Genomic DNA, 26,612 nt, shown 5'->3' with positions numbered 1-26,612 from the left:
TCATGAGCCTGTGGTCTGGGGACTGCACCTTGCACTCCTTGCAGGAGCTCTGGCATCGGGGTGCAAGCCAGCCTGAATAGACATCCCTAAGTCAGAGTCTCTGCATACCCCACCCTCCCATGGCCCTTAGACAGGTGTTCAGTGACTGTGCTCCTATTTTGGGGAAGGGCGATGTCTTTCTTGGTTGTCAATAATATTTCTAGTAACTTTTAATTAAACATCTACTATATAATAGGACTCATTATATTGTTAATCAGCTTAGACTTCCCATCTCACCCCCCTTCTGTGAGCTAGAAGGAGGGGAGTGCAGGGGCCGTGAGGCTGGCCTCTGGACTCAGAATGCCTAGGCTCCGACCCCGCCTTCCTCGTTGTTATTGTGTGATCTCAGGTGGGTTCCATGATCTCTCTGGGTCTCACTTCCTGATCTGTGAAAATACTTCTGAGAAAGCAGTTAGAACTGTGTCCAGCACGCAGTAAACTCTTTCAGGCCCAAAGAATGGAAGTTTTGGCCCACGTTTGCTGGTGGCAAATAAGAGAGCTGGATTTGAACCTATGGCCCAAGCCGCCTCCTTTTCATGACCACACTGCGTGAGGGGACAGTGGCTGGCAGAGGGTCTTGCCCCACCCAGGGCAGTCTCAGGAGTGCCTGCAGCGAGGGTGTGCTAAGAGTGACGGGTGAGCCCCCTTGCTGTGCCAGGGCAGGCAGCCCCTTCTCCTCAGGGTGGGACAGCGCCCTGGAAGGCTGTGAGCCCAGACTGACACGCCAAATCCTACTTTCTTTGCAGCTTTTTGCCATGATCTTTGCCATGTGCCTCTTCCGGGGCATTCAGTAGAGGGCGTGGCCTGAAGCTTGAAGACTCACCCCGCCCACCACTGCCCAGCACCCAACGCCCTCCCCTCCCCCGCACCCCTGCCCTCTTGGCCCCGGGGGAGGAGGTGAGGCCATCCTGAGTGGCCAGGAAAAGGGGGCAGAGGAAAATAGCTATTTTTTTAACAAAACAAAATGAAGACAAAACTATGGACTGATACAGCCCGTCTGGACTGGAGTGGGCACCGCAGGTTCACTGCATGGACCCAGGCACACCCAGGAGGCAGTCTGCACTGGAGACCAAAGCAAGAGCAGGCCCAGACCCCCTCCTCGGCCCAGCCAGATCCGGCAGCCGGGGACCTGGGCCCTCGGCTCACAGCTTCAGGACTGGGTGCCAAGAATGTAAGGATGTAGGCAAATGAAGCAAAAGAAGATGGTGGAGGAAGCCTGGCGAAGCCCAGGGGCCCCCAGGAGACCTGGTCACCACATCCTTGAGGATTTGAAACCTACTCGGAATCCCTGGTCCCCCAAGGATGGAGTTGTCCTGCCTCAGGCCGGGGCCAAGGGTAGGATCCAGACACTGGATCCAAGGATGGCCCGGCTGGTAGGGTCCACGCTCCCCATCTGTCGGACCGAATACCCTGGAAAGCCCAGAGAGGGGCAGTTTCTCATCCACAGTCACACAGCACATGCATGACCGTTCCGGACAAGAACCCGGTCACCCCGAGGCTGCCTGTCACTCCTCCCAAGGGTCTGCTCCTCCCAGCAGATCTGCCGCTCACGGCTCCCTGGCCTCCGCATCCTGGTTTCCCAGAAGAGAGAGGGCAAGCTGGTCAGGAGTGGCCTCCTCCCAGCTCCACAGCTAAGAACGTTCTCGACTCTACCCTCCCTGCTCTCCACCCCCTGCCCACCTCCCTACGCTCTTCTCTAAGTCCCAGGAACACACACACAGGCACATACACACCACAGCCCCTTTTCCACACTGCCCACCTTTCCTCACAAGCCCCTCTCTGGCTCCCAGGGCAGGAAGGAACCCCCTGGATCATCTGGCTCACCTCTCCTCACTCAGAATTGCCGCTTGGATGCCTTCCGCATGATCCCTGCCAAGACTTCTCCATCTCCTTCTTGCACACCTCCAAGGTCAGGGAGCTCACTACCTCCCAAGACAGGCTTCTCTTTGGACTGCTCTGACGTCTGCATCAGCTCAGTACACACGAGAGGTTTCTGCTTTCCTCTGGTTCTGTCCATGTCATGCCACGTGCTCTCCCTCTCTGTCCCCAAGTGTGAAGGCCACACATTGTCCCCCCCGAGCCCCTTTGCCCTCAGGCTAAAGACCCCCAGAGCACCTGTCAGTTTTGCTCTGCCATGGCTTTCCGGTCCCCTCACCGTCTGTAGCACACACTTCTGAGTGTTTCCTCTAGGATCTGGCAAGGGGAGGTCTCACAGACTCACCCACACCTACACAGCACCCACAGATCAGCCCCTTATGTGTGCAGGTCTCGAATTCTAGACCAGTGTTGGCAAGTGCACTGCAAGATGTCTCGACCCTGACCAGTCAGGAGTGGCAGCTGGGCAGAGGATCTGAGCTCTGGTCTGGGCTCAGTGGGCAAGGGACAGTGTGATCTTGATTAGTGATGTCTGCCAAGCAACTCGGGCTGGATTGGTGATGTCTGCCACAGGCACGGGCGTGGAAGAGGCGGTATGTTACCTGCTCTCCTCCTATCATTGTCCGCCTTTAGGGTCTGGGAAGGACCCATTCTGTCTCACAGGCCCTAAGCCAGCTTCCAGCCTCCCCTCCAGCCTTCCAGCCACCAGGAGATAGAGCAGCGGCCTAGACCTCGTGCTCCCCTGGTCTGCCAACTGACCCTCCTGACCACCGGAGCTCTCTCTGGTCTGGATCTTTCCACAGTGCTCCTGTATCAGACTGCCCTGGCACCTCCATAAATGATGTTACAAACTCCCTAGTGACCCGGCAGCCCCAGGACCCCGGAGGCCATGCAGCTGGTACTCCAGCCGGGCCTCTAGACCCACCCGTAAGTTGGCTCCAACTTCCTGCAAAGGGCTGGTATGAGGTGGACAAAATAAAGAAAGCAAGCTGATTAAGCAGGGGTTAGGGTCAATTTGGGCAACTGTGTGGCTTCAGTGTAGGGGTGCCCTAGGCATCAAGGCCCCATCCAGTCCCCACTGCCCAGATTTTGGGGCCTTCAAGGTAAGAACCACCAGGCATCAGACACCACCCCCCCCACGCCCCTGAGACGAAAGGCTGGCCGTGGAGGAACATCTGGGGGAGGTGGGTTTGAGGGCGGATGTGAGAGTCGCTCATCACCAAGGGCTTTCCAGAAAGGGTCAAGGAGCCCAGATCTGCCACCACTGACTACATTCTGGGGCTGGAAAGGGGAAGCAGGCCTCTGCTCTATAGCATTAATGCAGGCTGGCAGCTATTTGCAGGGCTGTCTGCGACCATTCTGAACAGGCCTGAGAAGGCTAAGCCCAGCCCCAACAGCCCTCGATGGGTGCAGATGGCAATTTGGAGGCTGCTGGGGAGGGGGTGGGGCTTCCTAGGTGGCACTGATGGTAACGAAACGGCTGGCCAATGCAGGAGACGTAACAGACGTGGGTTCGATCCCTGGGTTGAGAAGGTTCCCTGGAGGAGGGCATGGCAACCCACTCCAGTATTCCTGTCTGGAGAATCCCATGGACAGAGGAGCCTGGCTGGCTATAATCTATAGGGTCACAGAGTCAGGACATGACTTAGGCAAATTAGCATGCACACATGGGGCGGGGCGGGGTGGGGCATGGAGTCTCTTAGCTGAGACTTCCTGAGCCTGAAAATAGAACAGGAACCAGGGAGTCCTTGCGCTTGGTCACATACCGAACGCAGGACTGAAAAGGCCACCTTCCTGCTTAGGGGCCGGGGGCTGGGACCCTGCCCAGCATCCCACGTCCCCCCTCTCCTCTCCACGCCTAAGGAGCCCAGAAAGGACCCTCCAAGCCAGCGGAGGCCCCAGCCCCCCACCTCCCTAGAAGCCCCCTCGTCCCTTCCCTGGTGGGTCCTATCCGATGAAAGTCTATTTTGGAAACTGTACATGTTCCCTGCCGTAGGTAGCAGAGCTAATTTATCATGTTTATCCCCTGTGAGCCTCCCTTTTTTATATTATATATCAAGAGGAGTTTTTGTAATATAAAACAGGACGCCCACATTGACGGTTTTGCACTGGTTTTTGTGACTGTTTCTTACAAAAAGAAAAAGGAACGAAGAATAAATAGTGACCGTGAGGAACGGTGGTCTTGATTGGGGGTGGGGGCGGAGGAGGCTGGGGCTGAGGCAGGAGCTTGGCAGGAGTGAACCAGGCGGGGGCATCTTGGATCTTCTCGAGCCTTCAGCAGGGACAGCGCCATCCCTGCGGGCCCTCGTTCACCCTCTCTGGAGCCAAGGTCGTGCCACCCGCCCCAGCTTGGCTGGCCCGGCCCAGCTCTGCTCTGGCGCCCACGCTTCCCCCTTCCCTGCCAGCCTCCCTCCCCTGCTCAGCGGTTGGTTCTTAGGACAAACCGTCCATCACTTGCTGGCGCAGTAGCCAGGCCTCGAAAAGCATGCGTCAGCTTCGACACAGCGGGGCCAGGGCCGGGGGCACGGCCTGCCCGCCACCAACACCACCTTCCAAAGGCCGCACTGGCTCCGGGCCTGCCTGGGACTCGGTGGAGGGGTGCGGGGGGTGGTGGACATGATTCTACAGGGAGACTAGAACCTCAGCCCAAGAGACGGAGGCCCCATGGGAATGGCCCGTCCTCAGGTTCCCGCTTCCCCTGCCCTCAGCCACAGCCAGCAGCCTTGGGCTCCCGACCCGCCGAGCGGGCCTCCGTTAACAGCAGTGGCATCACTGGGCAAAGGCCATGGTGCTGGCTTTGTGGCCGCAGGGACAGCTGTGGGCCTGGGGAGGGCAGTGAGGCCCAGGGGCGGGGTGGGGGGCCCCCTACGTGGCAGCAGCCGGAGCTGGGCTACACCTCAGGACCACCCAGCCCGCCCCTCCAACGCGGTGCTGAGACAGGAGGCAAGTCTGAGCCCGGCCTGCTTCCCTGCACACCCGTCCCCAGGACACGGGGGCCGCCAGTCTCGGCGTGAAGGAGCGAAGGAGGGACTCGCGGCGGGGGGTGGGCAGCACGAGGGTGCTGGGTCTGCAGGGGTCTCAGCTCCTTCGGGGCAGTGGGGGAGACGGGTGTGAGTGGAGGAGGCCTGCTGAACTGTTTCTATTTTTTTTTTTCCTGCCCTGCTGAGCTTTGAAGGGTACCCAGTCACACCCACAGCCTGGCCTCAGTGGCAAACCCAGGACAGAAGGCCAAAGGGCAGCACCCTGGGGAAGGGGAGAAGGTGCCCGAGGGGGCTGGGCCGGGTGTGCAGCAGACCCCGGAGGACACGCCCAAGTGAGGAGGAATGCTCTTCTCTCTGCCTGACCCCAAGCCCCATCACTGACAGGTGGCCTTCATCCGGGGTTACCCGGGGGTCCATCTGTCAGGGCCGGCCTGGGGCCGGGGAAGTGCTGGGAAGGGGATGTTTAGGGGGCCTCCACAAGCTGGGGCCAAGGCAGAGAAGCCAAGAGTGAGCCCGGGGCTGAGGACAGGGCCTCGCTGCCCCTAGGAGGCGGAAAGGGAGATGCTGGCTCAAAGGTGGCCCCCCACCCGGCTCCCTGCCAGCCCACAGCTGTGCTGGGCATTTAGGAGGCACAGGGGCCCCTGTGTGCGGAGGGGGCCTGCATGGAAGGGAAGGGGCCCAGGGTCGAGGTCTTGGGTCTTCCAGGCAGGGGCAGGAGCCAAGTTTGGCAGCTTGGGCAGCGTTGGCCGGGGGATGTAGGGGACGGACAGGGAGGCAGTCCACAGCCTCTCAAGAAAGAAGGGTCTCGTGACAGGGGAAGGGGCCTGACCCGGCTGGATGCCCGTGACTCAAGCTCTCCCGTGAGCGTCTGTCCAGGGGGACCCAGAGGCCGGGAGGCCCACGAGAAGGAGGCGTCACCGTGCCAGGGGCAGGACGGGGTACAGGGGCCCCGTTCCCTCCCCAGCTCTGAGGGCCCGAGAGATCACAGCATCCGGGGAGGAAGGGGAAGGCGCCCGCCTTGCCTGCCCGGGGCAGGGTGCTTCCTGCCTTCCAGAACCAAAGGGGACCCGAGGGTGGTCCCAGGGCCTCCCTGCCCCAGAGGGGCCCCTGGCCCTGCGGGTGGCTACACCTTCTTGGGTTTTCGGCCGACTTGGTAGTAGTAGTAAACGCTGATGGCGACAAAAAGGAGGCGGCTGGCCAGCAGCAGCAGGATCCCCTGAGACACGAGGCCCGTCTCGGCTAGCGTGGCCGTGACCACTGCGGGAGAGAGGCGGGGGGAACGGGGTCAGGAGCGCAGTTCCTCCCCCCTGCGCGGGACGCCAGGGGCCCGGGGCAGCTGCCTGGCTGACCACCGACCCGTCCTGCCCTGAGCTGGGGCGTCCGGCCAGCCACAGGTAGGTCTGTTGTCAGTCCCCCACGTGGCAGGGGCAGGGGCGAGCACGTGCGCACAGCTGGGCGTGTGTTGTCCCCTCCCTGGGGACACGAGGGAGCGGTGGGCGGTGGATGCATGGACGTGCACTCAGGAACAGGCACACGCGGGCCGTGTGCGCACTCACAGGTGAACACGGCCACACGAGTCCCTCCCCTGCACACGGGTTTTCATCACTTCCCGGAAATCAAGTGGCAAGAGCTGGGGGAGGTCAGGGATTAAGCTGCCGGCACCCCATCAGCTACCCGCCACCACCCGCCCACCCCACCACTGTCCAGCTCAGGACTCACCCAGGAACTGGACCGAGAAATAGCAGGCTTCAGTGAGCAGAGTCCATCGGATGATGACCTTCTCAGCCGTGTAGAGAGCATTCCACATGATCAGGGAGATGCCTGTGGCCAGGGACAAGGAAGGGACTGGGCGCGGGGCGGCCTGATCCAACCCCCTCCACCCCGGTCCTTGAGGCAGGGGCAAGGGGTCCGCTCCTCTTCCCTTCGGCAAAGTCGCCAGGACCCCAGGCATCCCCTGCCCCTACTCACAGGCAGGGAGGTTTTGGAAGGGAGGCTGGATCGCACCCCACAGATAACCCTGAACGTCAGACTGAGACTTTAGCCTGCAGGTAATAGGGAGCCATAGAAAGTTTTGGCGACGCGGAGGGACACCACAGGTGTGGGGTCTTAAATGCTGTCGTTCACTTTCCTAACAGGCACTGCTTGCGTGTAACTCAGGCTGGAGAAGAAACAGAAGCCGTGAGGGTTTTACAGACGCTGTGCTGATTTCGCCTCCTCTTCTAGGCTGTGAGACCCTGGTGGGCTGAACCTGGGCTTCCTTCATCTCTCTGTCCCAACGCCCTGGTGGAGCACTGCATGCAGCAGGCGCTCAGTAAGTGCTCTGTCTCAGATGGCGGTTATGAACAGCCCGAACCACGGGCGATGTTCCATCAGTGGCCGCAAGATGGTAGCACACAGCCGGCAGAGACAGACTCGGCAGCTGAAGGGCGGGCTCTGGGAAGCGGAGCCCCAGCACAAAGAAAAGAAAGGCTCCCCAGGTTTCCCTCGCCCTCCATGGGCCCCCGAGGTGCCCATCACCTTCCCAGCGTCCGCCCAGCAACACTCACTGAGGAGGGCCCCGCCATAGAGGCGGATGGGGGTCTTGCTGGTCACCTGCGCTCCGTCGAAGACCGCATCGTAGAGCTGGTCTGGAAAGGCAAGGGCCTGTGGACGGTGGGCGGGAGGCTCGGGGTGAGGGGCTCCCTGTGGAGCCTTCCCCTTGGACATCTCCTTCCCTCCCCCAGCAGCAGGGTCAGGACCCCGACTGCCCCCACCCCGTGCACGGCAGCAGAGATCTCAGGTTCCAAGGACAAAGAGTCGGGACCGTGGACCAGGGGATCTCGGATGCTCCAGGGCAGGGCACAGGTGGGGATGAGCATCCGAACAGGTCAGGGAGGCGGCCAGAGAGCCGGATGGCCCTGCGGGGAAAGGCAGCAGGGGGTCCCAGGGAAGGGGAGGGTGCCAGGTCCCAGGGCTGGGGCAGGGACTCACCATGATGGCAATGCCGGAGAAGAGAACAGCAGAGACAAACTGCCAGACTCTGGGGAGACGTGGAGAGGAAGGTCAGAGGCAGACCCCCTCGCTGCCACCCCAGGTCCCACCCCGGGACCCTCCCCTCTCTGGGCAAGATGGAGGGATAGCTGGTCTGGAGGAGGAAACCAAGGATGAGACTACACAGGCCCCTCCCCGCAGCCCTGCCCCCAGCAACACTCACAAGTCGATGCTCACCTGAGCCCCAAAGGCTCTCGAACAGCAAACTTGATCTCATTGCCTAAGACCTGGCTGATCTGTGGACAGAGACGGGTCAGGAGGCAGCGCTGTCTGCCCAGCTCACTCCCTACCTCCCAGCGCCTGCTAGATGCTCAGGGACCCACCTGTGTGCCTCTGCTTAGCCAGAGTCACCTAGGCTGGGAGGGTCACACTGAGGCCACTCTCTGCCTGCTCTTGATACCAGGGCCCAGGAGAAGCTGAAAATATGGGGGCTGAGAAATGTGAGCTCAGGCATCTCCCAGCTGTGGACTTGAAGCCTGGCTCCACCATTCACTGGTGTGGTCCTGGGCAAGTCTTTGATCTCTCAGAGCCTCAGTTTTCCTCATCCATAAAATGGGTTAATAACCGAACCTACATCTCCCAGGGCTAACAGGAAGATAAAATGTTTATAGAGCAGCTGGTGCCGTAACAAGCAAATAAACAGCACTCAACTAATTCTAACCACCTGTTTTCATTACTGCTACTATTCCTCTGACACATCAATTACATTTCCAGAAGATATGCGCTGAATCTGGGGTTCCCCTGCAGCTATATGGGTCTCAGCTACTCTTCTCCCCAAACAGTGGGCCAGACCCGCCTCCTCCAATTGGTGTTCAGAGGCAGACCCCCATGTGTGGCTGGTTCAAGGCCCCTCCTCCGACCCCGGCCCACCTTGGAGCGGTGGACCTCCCCATCATCGTCCTCCCCGCCCACGCCGAGGATCTTGCGGGTCTTCAGGCGGCTCACAAGGTCCGTCTGGCTGTGCTTCTTCATGAGAGGCGGGGGCTGCTTGGCTGCCATTGTGTCCTGGGGCCCGGCCTCTGCAGGAGAGCTGCGGGGAGACACTGGTCTCAGCCACCGACCTTGACCAGCACCCAGATCTCAGAAGGCGGTCAGACCCCAGCCTGGGGCAGCAGGTGGACACCAGAGGACTCTGAGGGCCTAGGCTTAGTACTGGGCTCCCTAACCACCCTGCTGTGGGATGAAAGGGGCGAGTCGCTGCCCTGTCCTAGCCTCAACTTCCTCATCTGTAAAATGGGTTAGAGTAGATGGTCTTAAGAACTTCCAGCTCTACCAGCCCGTCTGGCCTAAATGGATGTGGCCCACCCCCAGTGACCAGGCTGGAGGGAGCCTAACAGACAGCCTCAGGGGAAGTGTAGGCCTAGAACTAGGCATTCAGGCCTGGATGCAGACCAGACCCAAAGATTCTTGGAGGCAGGGAGTTAACTGGGGCCTGGGTCAGCCTGGCCAGAAAAGGGAAGGGTCTGCCCAAGCCTGGGTAGGGGTCCTGAGTGCTGGGGTCCAGGCCCCCGCAGAACTTTGGCCCAGACAATTCCTACTGCCCAGCAAGCCCTCCCATCCACCCACCCACACTCCCAGACAACCTCCACTCAGCCTGCCAGCACTGGAAAGAAGAGCGGGGGGGCCCCAGGACCCAGCCGAGCCAGAGGAGGGACGGCCAGGAGGGACGGCCGGGAGGGACGGCCGGGCTCTGTGGCAGCAGTCCGGCCTTACCTCTCCCCTACCCCCCACCCATAAGCCTTGAAGGCCCCCAATCGCCAGCCCCCCCCACCAACTCCACCTCCGGCCAGGATCTTGAGCACCTACTGTGTGCCGGACGATGGAGACGCTGAGGGGAGTTGAGTGGCCGTCCTCACCTTCAGTCAGCACAAAATCTACGGGAAGGAGACAGCAGTGTAAGCCAGAGTGAGGTCAAGGTGTCCAGAAGCTGGCCCCGAGGGGGGCCTCCTGTGACCACAGCCATCCTGCTAGACAGGTACCACTTATACCCATTCTACAGATGAGGAAACCAAGTTCAATGAAGTTCAGCAGAGACCAGGTTAAAGAATGGTAGCAACCCCCACCCTAGTATGTGCCCCACTCATGCTGGGTGCCTCCCACATCCCTGCACCTCATTCCCACCCACAATAACTCCAGCAGGGCAGGAAAACCACCCCCCGATAACCCACAAGGCTCAGAAGTTGCCTGTCCCTCGGCCAGAGACCCGAGGTGGGCTTGCTGGACACCCCAGACCAGGCCTCAGACGCAGGTCTTCCGTCTTGTGGCCCCAGCCACGTCGCAGCCTCCTGGCCACAGCCAGGGCTGCCAGAGGGAGGGCACAGACGTGTCCCCAGGTCACCTCCAGCCCTCCAGCCTCCCAGTGTCTCAGAACAAAATAAAGCGCCCAGCAAACAAACATCAGAACAAAGACTCATACGGCGGGACGTTCAGATAATGTGGCTTTAGACCAGATGAGCTGGGCATGGAGCACAGCGGCCCCGAGTTTAGGGAGAGTGGTCATTCAGCTCCAGTTCAGTTGCTCAGTCGTGTCCAACTCTTTGCGACCCCATGAATCACAGCACTCCAGGCCTCCCTGTCCATCACCAACTCCCGGAGTTCACCCAAATCCATGTCCATCAAGTAGGTGATGCCATCCAATCATATCATCCTCAGTCGTCCCCTTCTCCTGCCCTCAATCTTTCCCAGCATCAGGGTCTTTTCAAACGAGTCAGCTCTCCGCATCAGGTGGCCAAAGTACTGCTGTTTCAGCTTCAACATCAGTCCTTCCAATGAACACCCAGGACTGCTCTCCTTTAGGATGGACTGGTTGGATCTCCTTGCAGTCCAAGGGATGCTCAAGAGCCTTCTCCAACACCACAGTTCAAAAGCATCAATTCTTTGGCACTTTTTTTTATAGCCCAACTTTCTTTATAGTCCAACTTTATAGCTTTCTTTATAGTCCAACTCTCACATCCATACATGACAACTGGAAAAACCATAGCCGTGACTAGACAGACCTTTGTTGACAAAGTAATGTCTCTGCTTTTGACTGGAGGTCTTCTGTGAGTGATGCCCAGACCCAGCGGCCCTCCGAAGCCCCGCAAGCCTAGTGCCTCATCTGTACAAAAAGGGCAGCTATGCTTTTCCCTCCCGTGTATATACACACTCGGGGAGTGGGAGGCGGCAGCTGGCGGTGACCCGGAAGGCAGCCCAATGCCGGTCAGAGGGGGTGGCCGCCAACCCCAGCCTGGGGCAACCAGGGTGTAACTGGGCTCCTCGGGGCGGGACGGGGGCGGGGAGGTGGCCCAGGCACTGTCACAGCTCAGTCACTTGCCACCACCTTCCTGTGAATCCAGGTAGAAGGTATAATTAGACTTGCGTCCCTCCCGATGCCAGATGGACCGCGGGAGGCTGCCACCGCAAGGAACAGCCCAGAGCTGGCCCCCACCCGGCCCTCCACCAAGGAAGCACCTGGCAGCCACCCTTCCGCTTCCAGCCTCCCCTTTGGTCTTTTATTTGCATACAGCAAAATGGACCTTCTTTGTGGTCTGTAGTGCTAAGAATCGTAGCACAAGGACAGGTAACCACCCTCCCACATGAGGACCCTCACCACTCAGACCCTGCCCTCGCCCCAACCCCTGGCAACCACCGATCTGTTCTGTCATCTGCCGCTATAGTTTTATTTCTGCACACGTGTTACACAAATGGAATCATATAGTATATAACCTCAGAGACCCACTTCCTTCTTTCGTTCAGCATTGTGCCTTTGAGACCCATCCGCGCTGTGTGCATGGACGGTCCCTTCCTCTTGGCAGGAGACTGGTATTCCCGGATGTCAACGTACCAGTTCGCTTCCCCTATCACTCACTGACTGACATCTGCATTGTTTGAGTTTGACCATTAAGAATAGAACTGCCATAAACATTCGTGTGCAGGTTCGGGTGTGACCATGAGTTTTCATTTCTCTAAGGTAAATGCTTGGGCGTGGATTTATATTGAATTACAATATACAGTAAAGCTACACTCAACTCTAGAAGTGCTAGACTGCGTTCCAAAGCAGCGAGCCATTTTCGTTTCCCCACAACGCACAAGTGTTCCTGTTCCTCCACGTTCTCCCCAGCATCAGCCATCCTCAAACTTGACTTTGGCCCTTCATATAGGTCTCCCTGGCATTTTAACCCTTCTCACCCAGACCGGCCAGGCTGCCTGACTCAGTTCTGCTGTGCCTGTTACTAGCTGTGTGGGCAAGTCACACAGCTCTGAGCCTCGGTTTTCCCCATCTGTGAAATGGAGCTGTAATTCTCAGCTCCTAGAGATCCAGGGGCAAAAAGAGAAGCTCGGTCCCAGCACACAGCACAGCACCTGCATGTTTAAATGAAAGACGTACATTTAGTAAGGATTAGCTGTGAGCCGGGCACGGGGCAGTGGCACCCGGCCTCTGCCCCTGCCCTTCAGCAGCTTACAGTCTGGGCGGGGGTCGGGATGCTGACCTGTCAGCCACCCATCAGAGCAAGTTGCTTCTCTGAGCCCCAGTGTTCTCATCTATGAAATGGAAACAATAATCCTTACATTTTCCCTAGGGCTGGTCAAAGGAGACACAAAATAACGGCCAGAAATTAGTTAATAAAGGGCCAGCTAACTGCTAAAGCCGGAAGAGCTTAGCTGCCGAAGCTGTACTCTCCCAAGTTCAAAGCCCAGATCTACCACTTCTTAGCTGTGTGCCTGTGGGCAAGTCACTTAACCTCTCTGGGCCTCAGTGGCCCCATCTGCAGCTGGGAAAGCCAAGGGTCTTCCCTCACTGGGAAGCTGTCAGAAAACACACATGGAGAGAGCATGGGGCAGTGCCAGGCACACGCCAAGTGCTCAGCTGAGATGGGCACCGAGGCACAGACACCCCCTCCTCCCCATGCCCCCCATGTGGCAAGCACTCGGATGGAGACTGGGGAGGATCAGGAGAACGGCCTAACTAGCATTTCCTAACGTCTGCACCCGCTGGACCAAGCCCCAGGATCTCAATCCCATCGCCTAAGGCTGACGTTCCGGGCCAGGTCAGCGATCCCCGCTCAGAGGGTCAGCTGCCTTCCTCTGCCCCCGTGCCCCCCCCACCAACACAGCACAGCGCTCCCCTTGGCACCCCAGGCCCAGGGCTGGTACAGATGGCGAGGGTGGGGGGGGGGGTCACAGCATCCTGGGCGCCATCGGACGCCCAGCATCGCTGATGTGGGATGAGCCTTATCCAGACACTGCCGTCAGGAACCTGGGCCGGGGGGACCCACTGTCGCCACCCCTAGAGCCCAGGGCCTGGCCCCAGCAGTGAGCTCACCACCGACAACGGGCCCTCCCGCCTCCCAGGGAGAGTGAGATCCTGAACTTTATCTCCAGGGAGCAGGGTCCCCAGCAGCCGGCCGGGCCTCCAGAGCTAACTGCTCTGAGCGCTGACTCCCGGGGCTTCTTCACCCCAGGACCGGGCCCTGCTCCCCCCAGGGAGGGCAGGTGGGCAGCTCTCACCAACCCCTAAGCACCCAACCCCGAGACGACCCACACACCCCCATCTGCCTGTGAACTGTCCTCCCTTTCAAGGCCTCTCCACGTGTCTTTTTTAGGAGTGGCCCCACTTTAACCTAGGACAGGACGGAGGGAGTGTCCCCCGCTCCCTCCCTGCACCCCAGCTGGACAGTGGCTTTGGGACAGCCAGACCCGGGTTCGAATCCTGCTTCTGTAAGGCGCAGCAGCTCTCCCCGTTTCTGCCCCTGTGCTAATGAGAAGGGGCACTCTGCAGAAGTGAGGGGAGGGACGGAGGGAGGGAGTACATACGAGCAGGTGCCAAGAGCAAAGCGCCCTTCCGCCCTGCCCAGGGCCAGGTCAAGCCGAGCGCGTTCGCCTCCCCTTTCCTCACCCAGCCGTGCAAGTGGAAAAAGCCTGCCTGTCACAGCTGTCACCCTTCCATGCCCAGGCCCTGCTGCCCCCTGAAGGGCCCCTAGGGCTCCCCCGCAGGGTGCCAGGTTGGTGCCAGGCTGCCCAAGGCAAGTGAGAGAGGGGCGGGAGCAGGGCTGCCTCTCCACCGGCCAGGCAAGGAGAAGGGGAAATTCGGCTTGCAGCCCCCAGACCCAGCGTGCATGACGTTTTGCATGCTGCCCCCAGCCAGCTTCTCTGACCTCAGTTCCCAATAATCCGGCAAATCACGGGCCTTCGAACAGTTGTTCCCCTTTCTGAACCACCGCCCTCGGCTCCTCCCACCCCGAGGCCCCGGCTCCTCAAGGGCTTTGCAGCGCCCCTTCTCCAGGGTGCCGGCCCAGGGCACAGTGCCCTCCCCACTCTGAACTCTCAGTGGTGGCCACAGGCCACTTCCGGCCCATCCTTCTGAGCATTTCAGGGCCAGCTGGCTTCCCCAGGACCCAGCGATCTGAAGGTAGAGCTGGTATTGGGCCCACCTGAGAACCGTCCTGCTGGTCCCCAGACAGAGACACTCAACGGCACAGACAAATACCAGACAGGGGCCAAGGCAAGCAGGCCTCCCCTACCCCACCCAGCACACTCAGGATCACCCTCTGAGCTGGCGGGGCCCGAGGGGAGGCTCTGCTCCAAACACAGGCTGCCAAGGCACAGCGCCGAGGCCCAGGGCGGGCAGGCGCTGCCCCGGGCCACGCGTGAGCTGGCGACACAGGAGGGGCAGGGAAGGGACTCTGTGGTCGGGCAGAGTTGGGTTCCAATCTGGCCAGGCGGCCTTGGGCAAGCAGGTCAGGGGTGCTGAAGACTCCCCGAGAGTGGCTGGGCTTCCCCCTGGCATCTGGGGTGCCTAGGAAATGGGTGGAGACTGGATGAGAGCGTGGGATGAGACCCACCCCCCCACCCCCAGAAAGCCGCAGCCATCTCGAGGGGAGTGCCACAGGGCAGCGCTTACTGACCGCTTTGCTCATGGGGCCTGAACAGCCCGGGGCGTGGCAGGAGCTCAACAAAAATTTGTGACAAAAGTTGGGGGGAAGGGTTTTGAGGTCCCCTGCTGGCCAAGATCTGACACCCTTCCCCCCACCCCTGTAGGCCCTTCCCCCTTCCTTGTCCGAGGCCAGAAAAGAACACCCGCAAAGACCTCCCAGAGGCTGAAGGGGTGGAAGGGGCCGTGATGGGACAGAGGCAGCAACGCCCCCAGAAACTGGACCGAGAGAAGGGCTCGCTGGGGCGGGGGTGCTGGGCAGGGGAGTGCTCTGGGCTGGGGGTTACAAGGGTCAGGGGAGGAAGGGAGGGTGGGCATAAACTCCATGATTGGGCACACTGGGGTTCAAATCCCCAACCCTTTCTCTCAATTGTTCTGTGACGTCAGGAAAGCTACCTAACCTCTCCCAGCCTCCTCATTTGTGAAACCACAGGACGACGTCTCAGCTCAGAGCGTTCTGATTAGACAGACTGAGAAAAGGCGTGGAGGGGCCTGGCCCCTGGTGCTCCCCAGAGGACAGCAATTAACAACACTCACGGGGCAGCCGTCCAGGCCCTGCCCCACAGCAGATCCATGGGCTGGGGCATCACTCCCGTGTCAATCTTGGAGGACCTCTCCCAACCCCCCCAGAGCCTTCCCGGGAAGCCGGTTTCCATAGAAACAGATGGACTGCAGAGCAGTCCCCTTCGTGGAGACTGTGCCCCCACGAGGGCTGGCTTAGGAACCTAACCGGCAGGGGAGGGGGCCCAGAACACCCACCAGCTGCCAAGCCTCTGGTGATTCAGGGGGGAGTCACTGCTGCTGAGTATCAGACCCAAGAGCTGCTTCCTTTGCAAATAAGACCCTCTGTAAGAGGGTCAGTGTACCTAAGGAGAAACGCCCCCGGATCCTCCACCTCAGGAAAGGAGGCAGTGGACAAGTACTTCCAGACCAGGAATTCTGTGCTCACCCCCAGAGCCCGATGAGAGCAGCTGTATTACAGATAAGGAAACTAAGGCCCAAGTGACTTACACACATGTGTATCTCGGGCTAAGTGACAAAGCTGAAATTCCAACCAAGTTAACGGTGCCTAATGGATATTCAGAGAGGAGCTCGTGTGTGTGTGTGTGTGTGTGTACGTGCTGGGGCTGGCGTGTGGGGCTGGGGCTGTGGTGTGGTGAACAACACCCAACAAGAATCAAGCTCTAAGCCTTCTTCCCCATCACATCTCCCCTTGAAAGCCCCTGGCAGGTTGCCAGCATCTGAACCCCGCCCTGGGGTCCAGCCTCCCTTGGATGAAGGCCCTGTGGCTCCGGCAGGACCTGGGGAGGGCTGCAGGGAGACCCATTGTTCTGTTATCACGTTGGTACAAAATAGCTGGAAATGGGGACTGGATCATGCAGCGGAGTAGTGGGGGAAGTGAGAGCCGGAGCCTCCCAGCCCCGGGCAGAGGGAAGGGAGGCAGGGAGAGCCCAGCAAGGGCACCGTGGGGGCTAGGAGGTCCAGAGACAGCATCATCCTTCTTGCAGCCCTTTCCTAGGGCAGCCCATCAGCCCCTTGGGCAAGAGGGGGTCTAAAGACCCCCAGCCCTGAGCCCTCCGCTTAGTTAGGCCCTCAGGCAGAGTGAGTCTCCAGTCTCAAGGGTCCAAGTCTTGGGCTCTGCCCCATGAGTCCTGTGCCTTCGGGCAGATTGACTTCCTGGAGCATCCGTCCCTTCATTGTAAACAGGGTGGCAACGCCTGACTTATTAGGCTGTCAGCAGGGTCATACAGCTGCATCACGGCCACCATCACGGCGGCCTCTGGGGTGCAGGTTTTTGCCAGGGTGGGGGGTTTTCCTCAGCACACAAGGGCTAAGTGCAGAAGCCAAGGCAAGGGTACCGAGCGGCAGGACTTCCTTGCAGCGTGTCCCTCGAGAGCAGAGCGCAGTTATTCTAAAGGCCAGCCCGCCGTGTCTCTCAAGTAGCCGGTGAGTCAGGGGAGGGCGGGTGCCAGCTTCACCACCCGGGCTCAGGATGTCTCAAAGGCGAGGATGACGGAGTAGAACGGGCCAAGGAGAGGAAAGAACACGATTCAAATCCCGCGGGGACATAAACCTGCCCCTGTTTCAGGGCTCGGCAGTCAAGAAAGGGATTCCACACCCCATTTCCAAGAACCTCCAGGAACACAGGAGCTGGCAGCAGAAGGTTTGACAGAAGCTGGAAGGCTGAGTCCTGAGTCACTGGGCCGGGAGACGGGACAACTGAGGTCAACCACAGACTCTGCCCTCGCGGGAGAGGGTAAGCCGGGGCCTGACCTTGAGACTCAGTTTCCTCCGTCTCAAAAAATGAAAGCGTGGTCTCCACGGCCCCACCTGGCTGTGATATTCCTGACTTGGTTTCCAGACCCTGTCACTCACCAGCCACACTCCAGCTCCAGCAAAGAATCCGGCACAGGCTGTCCCGCCCCCAAGTCCCACCAGCACCTCGCTCATTGGCTCTAGAAACACACAATCGTGCTGCCTTTCGACTAGTTCTCTTTCTTTTGAAGCTGCAGAATTTCCAGGACAGAGGAAAGCCCACATTTTTATCATGAACATCTCTAAGGCCTTAGGGACAGAAAAAATGAAACATCCCCTCTGCGTTGGAGAGGGTGAGAGGGCAGGGCAGGCAAGGAGCAAGAAGGAGGGGCCACGGTGGGGGGCTGCCACTGACTTCCCCAGCCATTTTGATGGCCATCCACCACCACTCAGGAGTCACTGCGAGGGGCATCCCTGTCCCTACCGTCATAAAGGGCAGAACACATGGAGAATTCCTGTCCTTTTCAACCCAGGAACAGGCCAGCCTCCCCCCTGGCCCAGTGACCACGTCAGGGCCCTCAAAGGCAGCTGGTGCTCCCAGACCCTGTGCGGCCATGGTCATCGGGACAGCCTGGCTTCCAGATTCCATGAGCTCTTATGAGAAGGCAGTGGACATACCCTTTGTACCTCCAACTCCTCCCACCTCCCCCGCTGCTGAAGATGCTCAGAATCTTGGAGGGGAGGAGAAAGGGAGTTTCCCTGAAGAGATGCTCCACTATTTTGAGCTAACCTTTTCATAAGCAAGAAGCTATTTGCCCTTTGGGTGGGCTGGGAGAGGTAAGCAGAAAGGTCCCGGTACTTCTCCTGGGGCCTGGATGGGCCAGAACCACAGACCAGAACCGGCCACCTTCCCCAGGATGTGGGGCTCTGGCATGACTCAAAAGACCTGTGCTGACATCCTGGCTCCATCACGCTGCTAGCTGCATGGCCTTGGGCCTGTGACACCACCTCTCTGGGGCTCCTTCTGTTTCCTCCTCTGTAATAATGACATGCACCTCCCGCCCATGAGAAGAGGCACAAGAACCCCTAACATAGCACTGATCTCTGGTGGATGCTCGAAAATTATGGTGCTGTTATTTTCAGACAAGGGAATTCAACATCTTTGCTCAGTCTCTCCCCTGGCCATATCAGCTTCAGAACAGGTCTCCCTGTAGCGGCCACATGTGGATACAGAGTCGGGGGGTGCTTTCAGAGAAGGGGCCGTAGGAAGGAAGTGGGAAGAGAGAACTAGGGTCACTCTGGCTCAGGAGAAAGAAGACAGCCTGAGTGTACGGACCACAGGTGGGGAGGGAGCACCTGGGAAAGGCCAGAACTAAGTCTGTGTGGCTTCCCTCCGTGTCCCTAGCATTTGGCCAGGCCTGGCCCTGCGAGAGGCACAGCCACTGTTGTGAATAAATGGTTGGGATGCAGGGTGAAGGGAAAATATTCTGAGCTAGGAGTTAGAACACTGGGCATCCCACCCTGCCACTGCCACTCCTGAGTGGCTTGCCCTGGCGTTACTTATATGTCATCTCTGAGCATCACTTCCTTCATCTGTGCGATGGGAATGCTTGTGCCCTCTCAGCCTGCCTCGTCTCCTATCTCTTCCCCACCCTCTCACTCTACTAGCTGCACTGGCTCCCTGTGTGTGGATGCTCAGTCACTCTGCCATGTCTAACTCTTTGCAACCCCATGGACGGTAGCCTGCCAGACTCCTCTGTCCGTGGGATGCCCAGGCAAGAATACTGGAATGGGTTGCCATTTCCTCCTCCAGTGCATCTTTCTGACTTAGGGATCAAACCCACAGTTCTTAGGTCTCCTGCACTGGCAGGCGGATTCTTTACCACTGAGCCACCAGGGAAGCCGCTGGCTCCTTACGGTTCCTCAAAAAGAGCAGGCATGTTCCAGACTCAGGGCCTTTGCACAGGCTGTTCTCTGTCAGATCTTTAGTCCCCGCAACTCTCCCCAAAGCTCACTCTCTCAAAACCTTAGCTGAAAAGTAACCTCTTCAGGGAGACCTCCCTGACCACCCTATTGGAAATGGTGACCCCACCCTTGGCCTCCACACTCCCCCCAACACTCAACTTTCCCCCGCCTCACCTCTCAATATACTACATAATTTGCTTATTTTACTTTATTAGTGATTTATCCCTCCCTCACTCTGTGTCAGCTCCAGAAGGGCAAGAATCTTCCAATTTCGTTCACAGCTGTCTCGTAGTGCCCAGAACTATATCTGGCACTTTATTCATTAAATCATGTTGGCCTAGCCCTCACTCACAGTCTTGTTCAGTAAATGAAAGAAAGGAAAGAACAGTTCTGGGCTGTGTGAATATCACAGGTCACTGCTAACACCATGCCAACCCCAGGACCAACCAGCACCAGCAAGCCCTTCCTCCAGCAGAGGAGGGAGGACCATAAGACCCTGCTGGAGGGCAGGCAGTTGAGTGTGGGGCTGCAGGCCCTGGGGTGGGGGTGAGATTGAGGGGTCTGCAGAGAACAGGCCTGAGCTGTGCCTCCAGCAGGTGCTGACAGCCAAACATGGTTGGAGGGCTTTGGGCCTCAGCCCTCCACTCCAAATTTAGAAGGATATATTAAGCTGACAGCAAGTGGGCAGAAAAGGAGGAGTCAGAGCCGCAGGTTCCCAAGACAATGGGGCCTGGAGGGGACCTTGGAGGCCAGAGGGCCCGTTTTACAGATGGCATAACAGAGGCCCGGAGAATACCGTGGTCTTATTTATTATACTAACAACCCAACAAGAAAAATCTTCGCTCCCCCTGGGCTAAACGGAACGAGGCTGAAAAATGGACTTTGCCCCGTCCTGGCTCACCACCTGCGGATCCAGGTGGCAACTCAGAGCCATGGACCTGCCTGGAGGTGACGACGGAGTCCCTGGTATCTGCGGGCTGGGGGAAGAGAAGGTATCAGTTCCTTCCCCACAGGCCACCAGGGCTGGAGGTCCAAAAAGCCGCTCAGTGAGGGCAGGCATCCCCGGTGCCCTCCCCGCAGAACGGCCCCACCAGGAAAAGTTTATCCGAAGGAAATCAGGCAGGAAGTGCGGGGCCGTCCGTGGGGCGGCGAGGCCGCCTTGGGCGTCGGCGCTGGGCGCTGGGCTCTGGGCTCGGGAGAAGCTCGGGGCTCTCGGCCTCCACCCTCCACCGGGCTCCCGCCCCCGCCCCCTTCGCTCCCGGGTAGAAACCCGCTTCCCCCCGGGGCCTCGCGGGGGCGACGGGAGCCCAGGACCCGGCGGGGGAGGGCGGGGCGACAGGACGCCTAGCGAGATCCCCACCGCTCTGGGGCGCCAGGGGGTGGGCGCGGCGTTCTGCCGGCTCCCCTGAGGACCCGCAGGGTGGGTGCGCGGTCACGGCCCAGGGTTGGCAGTCCCCGGCCACTGAGCGCCAGGACAATGGCCCCGCACTGCCCCCGTCCCGCTAAGCGCGCGGCTCCAGAGGGAGTGGAGAGCGCCGGCTTCCACCTGTGCGTCCCTAACCCCCTCCCAACAATTGGGGCTTAGGCGCGGCTCACGCCTCTGCTGCCCCCAACCCCCGAGACTGGGGTCTCCCGATCTGGCTCCTCCCCCCTCCCATGGGTCCTTTATCTCCCAGCTCCAGACACCCACCCACTTTCTGAGGCTCGAGTCTGCGAGCCTTGGCGGGGGGTGGCGGCTCCAGGCGGTAGCTCTGGGCTGTTGGGCCGCCTGCGGTCGTCCCCGCCCCCGGCCCCCCGAACCAGAAGATCCGGCCAGACTTGTGGGCAGCGGGAACTCCGCCACCTCCAGCCTCGACCCAGCGGGGGCGAGGAAAGGGTCTGGCAAGTTTGTGCCGCGCGCACCCCGGACCTGGGAACAATGGAGGGAGGAGGAGGATGGGGACGGGGATGGAGCGGGGGAGGGGACGGGAGAACCGAGCGCGGGGACCGAGTCAGACCCCAGAGCGGGAGAAACTGCTTTCCGCTCGGCTTCTCCCTCGCTCCGAAGCAGAGAGCCCGAGCCCAAGACGGGGAGGCCGAGGGCGGAATCAACAGTCCAGGAGGGAGGAGACGGAAGACGGAGGAAGCCAGAGGAGAAAGGGAAACCGAGTCAGAGGACAGGGCAGCGAGCGGAGAGCGCGAACGAGAGGACCAGAAGGGGCTGCGGGACGGCGCCCAGGAGAGCCGAGGATGGGGGTGGGGGCGGAGATCCCCGGGGTCCCGGCAGAACCTGCCGGCGCGGAGAGGTGCTGGGGCGCCCGGCTCGCGCGCACTGGGTCCTCACTGTCCCTGGCGGTCCCTGCGGCCGCAAGAGCCCCGCCGGGCTGTGCTGCGCAGGCACCCGGCCGGCTGGCGGCGGGAAGGGAAAGTGCGAGGCTCCGAAGCGGCGGCGGGGAGCAGAACTTACGTTCGTAGCGCCTGCTGGCGCCGGCGCTGCGCGGAGCTGGGGGACTCGGGCCCTCGGGCGCCTCACATCGCGCCGCCCGCGCGGGGCAGGGCAGGGCAGGGCCGGCTGCACTGCGCGCGGCGCCCTGTGCGGCCGGGGTTTGCCCGAGTCTGGCGGCCCGAGCTGGTCCCTCCTCTCAGTTCCGCGCGCAAGCCAATGGCGCGCCGTCCCCTCCCACGCGCCGGGCTGCCTCGCCCCCGAGGGTGGCCGCCGGGGCGGGCGGGAGAGAGGGGTTGGGGGGACTAGGCCCCCCGGGCTCCCCAGCAGAGGCGTTCCCGGAGATGGCCCGCGGGGGGCGCGCTCACGCCCCGGGGGGAAGGCGGTCGGGAATCCTAACGGAGGGCGGGCGCCTCCCAGGGAAGACTTTCGTGGCAAGTTCTCCTTTCGTGAGACTATCAACACCCCCATAGGTTGGCAAGCCACCTTGTCTTAAATATCCTTGGGGTATCCCCTGGGGCCTAGGCCAGTATCTAAAATGGAAAGGACTCTGCTTCGACTGGTAGATACCGAAGTGTGTAAGAACACAGTTGTACAACAATGGTCCTCGTTTTGCTGAACGCCCGCTCTGTGCCAGGCACCGCGTGCTGCAGGAATTACAAGTATTAACTCATGTAATTCTCACAACCACCTATGGGGCCGGGATGATGGATCCCATTTTATAGACGGCCGTCATTAATGTTTGATTTCATTTAGCCTTCTGGCTTCCAGCCTAGGCTCACCCTTCTGGTCGCCCCTTATTTGGTGTGACTTTGTCAAACAACCTGACACCATCAACCCCTCCAACCTGCCCTCCCCGCCCCCCCCCCCCCCCCAGCACACTCACACATCTCCATCCTCCAGCCTAATATCCGACCTCAGCCAGGTTGCTGCAAATAAGATCTTATCTGGGGCTCATTGGCACCGCGGGGGGAGGGTGGGCATTGTGGTGAGTCCTTTTATGCCCACACATCCTGTGGTGGGGAAGAGGGATGAGAATGAAGTTTGGGGGTCCCAGAGGCTTTCTGGGAACCTTTCAGCCTAAACTAGATTCCTACAGCAATAACTCCGCCCACACACACCAAGATTCTGGGTTCATTTCAATCCTTTGTTACCAGTAATGTGTTTCCCTACCCCACCTCCCACCAGCCTCCTCCCTAGAAAAAACATCTACCTCTTTATCTTGGCTGATGGTCTCAATGGGGGAGGAGGTGGCTGGAAGAGGAAGGCAAGCCTGCTGACAAACTCCCTCTTCTTGGCAAGGTAAACAAAGGGGGCAGAGAAAGGTGAGTGGTTCCCCCAGGCTTCTAGCTAGGTGGGCATTTTGACTCCAGCTCTGAATTTTTTTTTTTTTTCCCTGCACCCATTCCTTAATCAGGTTTCGGGATCTCCGACGGCCCAGATCCAAATCCTGACTCAGCCTTTTGGAAACTGTGTGGCTGGCCCCAGACGAGTTACCCAACTTCTAGCGGTTTGAATTTCTCAGTGTACAAAATGGGGCAACCAAAAGTAGGAACCACTGTGGCTGTTGTGGACATTTAAATGGCAGCAACTCACACTTACTGGGCACTGACTGCATCAGGTGCTCAGAGCTGGGGTGCCAAGCAGACTCGCATCACCCTGCTGGGAGTTAGGACTGGGTGGGAGATGCTGTGCCCTTTCCACGGAAGTAAACAGGAAGTGCCTGTCTCACAGGAAGTGCTCAGTGAGGTTAGCTGCCTAATTAGCAAGGTAACAACTCTGATCCCGAGGCAGTGCAGTGGCCCACACTGTCACCATTCCTGCTGCCAGCCAAGTGCCTGGCCGGTGATAGCCAATAATGAGTGAATGAATGAATATGACTACAGATCTGGATTGTTCCTGGGTGTGCTGGGTGAAGCACAGACCCAAGATCTCCCTGACTGGAGTCTCAGGGCTTGGTAGTAGCCTTTGTGACCACTTAGAGTCTCAGCGCACTGCCTTAACAGAACTGGCTCAAGCAGGAATGATGAGTTCATTGGTCATTCCCCCTGCCTTCCCAGCAGCATGCCCAAGGGCGGGCACCAGACTCACTGGTATGCAGTGTTACCCCTGATTGCCCCCTCCAACTTGGAGACACTTCTAGTGCCCCCCCAGGTGTGACTCCTTATACAAGAGCCTGCCTTATATCAGTAGAAGGAGGTTATAGGGATCACGCCAAGATCTCCAATTCAGAAGGAGCTGCGCCCGTAGAGCTGAGCACCCTGTCACTAGCGGCATACAAGCAGAAGCCAGGGAAGAGTTGATGAGGGTGCCAAAGGAGGGGTTCTCACCCTAGTGGTGTTTGATGTGGATAAACCTTGAGCCCTGGGTGACTCGATCCTGTGTGCTTGTTTCCTAAGCCCATCATATGGGAGGGGTGAGCACAAGCTTCTTCATCCTTTGTGAAGGAGGCAATGTTGACTGGGCCCTTCTGGTGTGCCAGGCAAGGTGCTGGCTGCTAAGGTCCCAGTCCCTGTCCTTGAAGAGCTGACAGCTCCTGGGAGACAGATACACTCACATATAGTCAACAGCAACAGTAGAAACAGCTGACAGTAACAGTCAAAGTGCTTGGGGGGTGGGGGGCGCAGAGGAGAACGTAAAGACATTCCGCATTATCCTTGGCGTCCACTTTCACTAAAGAGCCCATTAGAAGCTCTGTTCTTTTCCTTCCTATGCAGTTTTCTAGAGTGATGTGCTTCTATTGCAGGAACATTCTTTACACTGCCATTCTACCCTTAACATTTCTGAGTTACCTCATCTTTACAATGAACATAAATGTAAAGAGGGTAAAAACTGACACATTGATTGTTGATTTTATTTATTTGTTTTGGCCATGCCACACAGCTTCGGGGATCTTAGATCTCAGACCCTGGATTGAACTCGGCACTCCTGCAGCAGAAGTGTAGAGTCCTAAGCACTGGACTGCCAGCGAATCCCCCAAAACCAGCACTTTAAAGTGCTGCCCAAATCTAGACAAGAATAGATGCCTGACACATGGTAGCCGTGAGATGTCATGATGATTTACAGTGCAGGACAGGGAAGGTTAGCTGACAGGGAGAGAGAAAGGGGTTAGGACCCGGGCTCTGCTTCTAATCAGCATGGGGCCCTCTCTACTGCTCCTGAAAAACGGAAATAGAAAAGTACCTGCCTCTTGTGCTTGTGAGAGCCACGTGAGGTGATGAGATGCAAACGGTTTGCAAACTGGAAATGCGAATTCCTATTATTACCATTCATACTGCGATTCTCATTATTGTGAAATGAATCCCTCAAAGCCCCAGGGGGGTGGGGGTGGAGCCCGGAGCCACCAGCTGGGGGTGGGTCACTCCCCTCCAGCCTCCCACAGGAGCCTGGGAACAGCTGGGGCTCCATCTGCCCTGGGCCCAGCCGGCAGGAGGGCGGTGGCCCCTCCTTTGTGCCCGTGTGTCTGTGTGTGCGGCACACGCAGGTGGGTGTTAGAAGGTGGCGGGGGCACAGGGTATGCCAGTGTCTATGGTTAGAAATCACTTGTGGATTGTGAATCCCTGGGGAAGAATGCAGATGCCATTAGATTTAAGATTCCAGCAGTGGAACCAGTGTTGGCACCCAAGAGATGAGGAGAGAGGCTGGGGGGAGTGTGGGTTGGTCTAGTCTTTGGTGTTAGGGACTGGGGATAGGTCTCACCAGGGTCCCCTCTCGGGATGAGAGGGGGCTGGGGGCGGGGACGTGTAGAGGAAGATGTCAGAGGCCTGTGGTGCTTGAGCCCAGGGATTTCGGAACAGACTCTTGTTGTTCAGTTGCTCAGTCGTGTCCGACTCTTGTGACCCCATGGACTGCAGCACGCCAGGCCTCCCTGTCCATCACCAACTCCCAGACTTTACTCAGACTCATGTCCATTGAGTCGGTGATGCCATCCAAGCATCTCATCCTCAATCGTCCCCTTCTCCTCCCGCCTTCAGTCTTTCCCAGCATCAGGGTCTTTTTCAGTGAGTCGGCTCTTCCCATCATGTGGCCAAAGTACTGGAGCTTCAGCTTCAGCATCAGTCCTGCCAATGAATATTCAGGACTGATTTCTTTCAGGTTGACTACTTTGATCTCCTTGCAAGAACTGACTGGCCTGGCTTCAAATCCTTGGTTTGGGCCAGTGATTTCACTTCTCTGAACCTCAGGTTCCTGGTCTGTAAAATGGGAGTAATAGTGGAGCCTTCCTCCAAGAGGTTATTGGGAATTTAAGAGAGAGGATGCTTGGTAAGCCCTTAGAAAGAGAAGGCACACAGCAGACCGTTGAGGCTGATATTATTAGTAGGAAGCCCGTAAGATGAGGGAGGGAGAGGGCCTCCGAGGGGCTGGTGCTCTGGAAACTGGAAAATTAGCTCTGGGGTGAGCTCTGTCAAGCCAGGGGGTGGTGAAAACTACCACAACGAGCACCATGTCGGCCCGGGGCGAAGGTCTGCTGTCCCAGGACACAGGGCTTTCACAAAGCAGGCCAGATGGGCTCTCATAACTCCTGCCGCTTTCCTTCCTGGTTCGCCTCACTTCCTCCAGAGCTGCTTCCTTCCCTGTGAGCCTGTCGGTAAGAAGATCTCTGAGTCTTTCCTCTCCAGTCCCGGCAGGCCCGGGCTGAGCGCAGCCTTGGGGACTGGGAGGAGCCGCCAGGAACTCAGGGACCCTGGGGCCGGCCTCCCCCACACTGCCTAGCCTCTGCCTCCAGCTCGGGGAGAGCTGCCCAGGCTCCTTCCCTCCATGGCCGCCCTCCCTCCTATGAATCATCCCCACCGCTGCTGTTGCTGCTCCAGGACCACAGAAAGTCAAGCAGCTCCTCACCTTGGGGAGAGGCAGCCTGTTATGATGGGGGCGGAAGCAGGCAGGCTCAGTCCTTCTAAAGGAAGGAGGTAACAGCTCAGCCTTGGGACCAGCGACCACAGCCAGCCCTTTCTTACATCCATGGAGTGAGCTCAAGGGGGCAGGTGAGGGTAGGACTTGGGAGTTAGACCACCCTGGGTTTAGGGTCAAGTCCCCAGTCTCCTGCTAATTAGGTCTGTGGCCATAGTTGAGTAACTCAACCTCTCTGAGTCTTGGTTTCTCCATCTGTCAAATGGGAAGAGAAAAATGACGAGGC

At 58.9% G+C, this 26,612-nt stretch overlaps 2 protein-coding genes across 4 annotated transcripts in view; one reads left to right on the top strand and one right to left on the bottom strand.

Annotated features, from left to right (window-relative positions):
- TSPAN18 (tetraspanin 18) overlaps positions 1 to 4,012 on the top strand; it is a 198,556-nt gene extending 194,544 nt beyond the window's left edge. For all 3 annotated transcript variants that reach the window (XM_065944117.1, XM_065944119.1, XM_065944118.1), the window contains one exon: positions 786 to 4,012. In XM_065944117.1, coding sequence (XP_065800189.1) covers positions 786 to 833 — 48 coding nt within the window. In that variant the 3' untranslated portion in view covers positions 834 to 4,012. The remainder of the gene's footprint in view (positions 1 to 785) is intronic.
- Positions 4,013 to 21,683, bottom strand: TP53I11 (tumor protein p53 inducible protein 11). The gene is made up of 8 exons (XM_065944120.1): positions 21,503 to 21,683; positions 9,732 to 9,799; positions 8,796 to 8,955; positions 8,103 to 8,161; positions 7,866 to 7,914; positions 7,442 to 7,538; positions 6,615 to 6,716; positions 4,013 to 6,152 (listed from the first exon to the last, which is right to left on the bottom strand). The coding sequence occupies exons 3-8, from the start codon at positions 8,922 to 8,924 to the stop codon at positions 6,019 to 6,021; spliced, it is 570 nt and encodes a 189-aa protein (XP_065800192.1). The 5' UTR covers positions 8,925 to 8,955; positions 9,732 to 9,799; positions 21,503 to 21,683; the 3' UTR covers positions 4,013 to 6,018.
- Positions 21,684 to 26,612: the final 4,929 nt, after the last annotated feature.

The sequence above is a fragment of the Muntiacus reevesi genome, chromosome 9 (genome assembly GCF_963930625.1).
Source record: "Muntiacus reevesi chromosome 9, mMunRee1.1, whole genome shotgun sequence".
Taxonomy (NCBI): domain Eukaryota; kingdom Metazoa; phylum Chordata; class Mammalia; order Artiodactyla; family Cervidae; genus Muntiacus; species Muntiacus reevesi.
The sequence above is the reverse complement of the archived record's forward strand: the minus strand, read 5'-3'. Positions and strand labels throughout refer to the sequence as shown.

Bases quoted from the DNA above. Each gene is read 5' to 3' on its own strand.
- TP53I11 (XM_065944120.1), bottom strand. From the start codon at position 8,924: ATGGCAGCCAAGCAGCCCCCGCCTCTCATGAAGAAGCACAGCCAGACG. The intron at 6,717-7,441 runs GTGAGTGTTGCT...CCCTGGCCACAG, and splicing joins CTATGGCGGGGCCCTCCTCA to GCATCTCCCTGATCATGTGG. The intron at 6,153-6,614 runs GTGAGTCCTGAG...TCTCTCCCGCAG, and splicing joins TTTCTCGGTCCAGTTCCTGG to TGGTCACGGCCACGCTAGCC.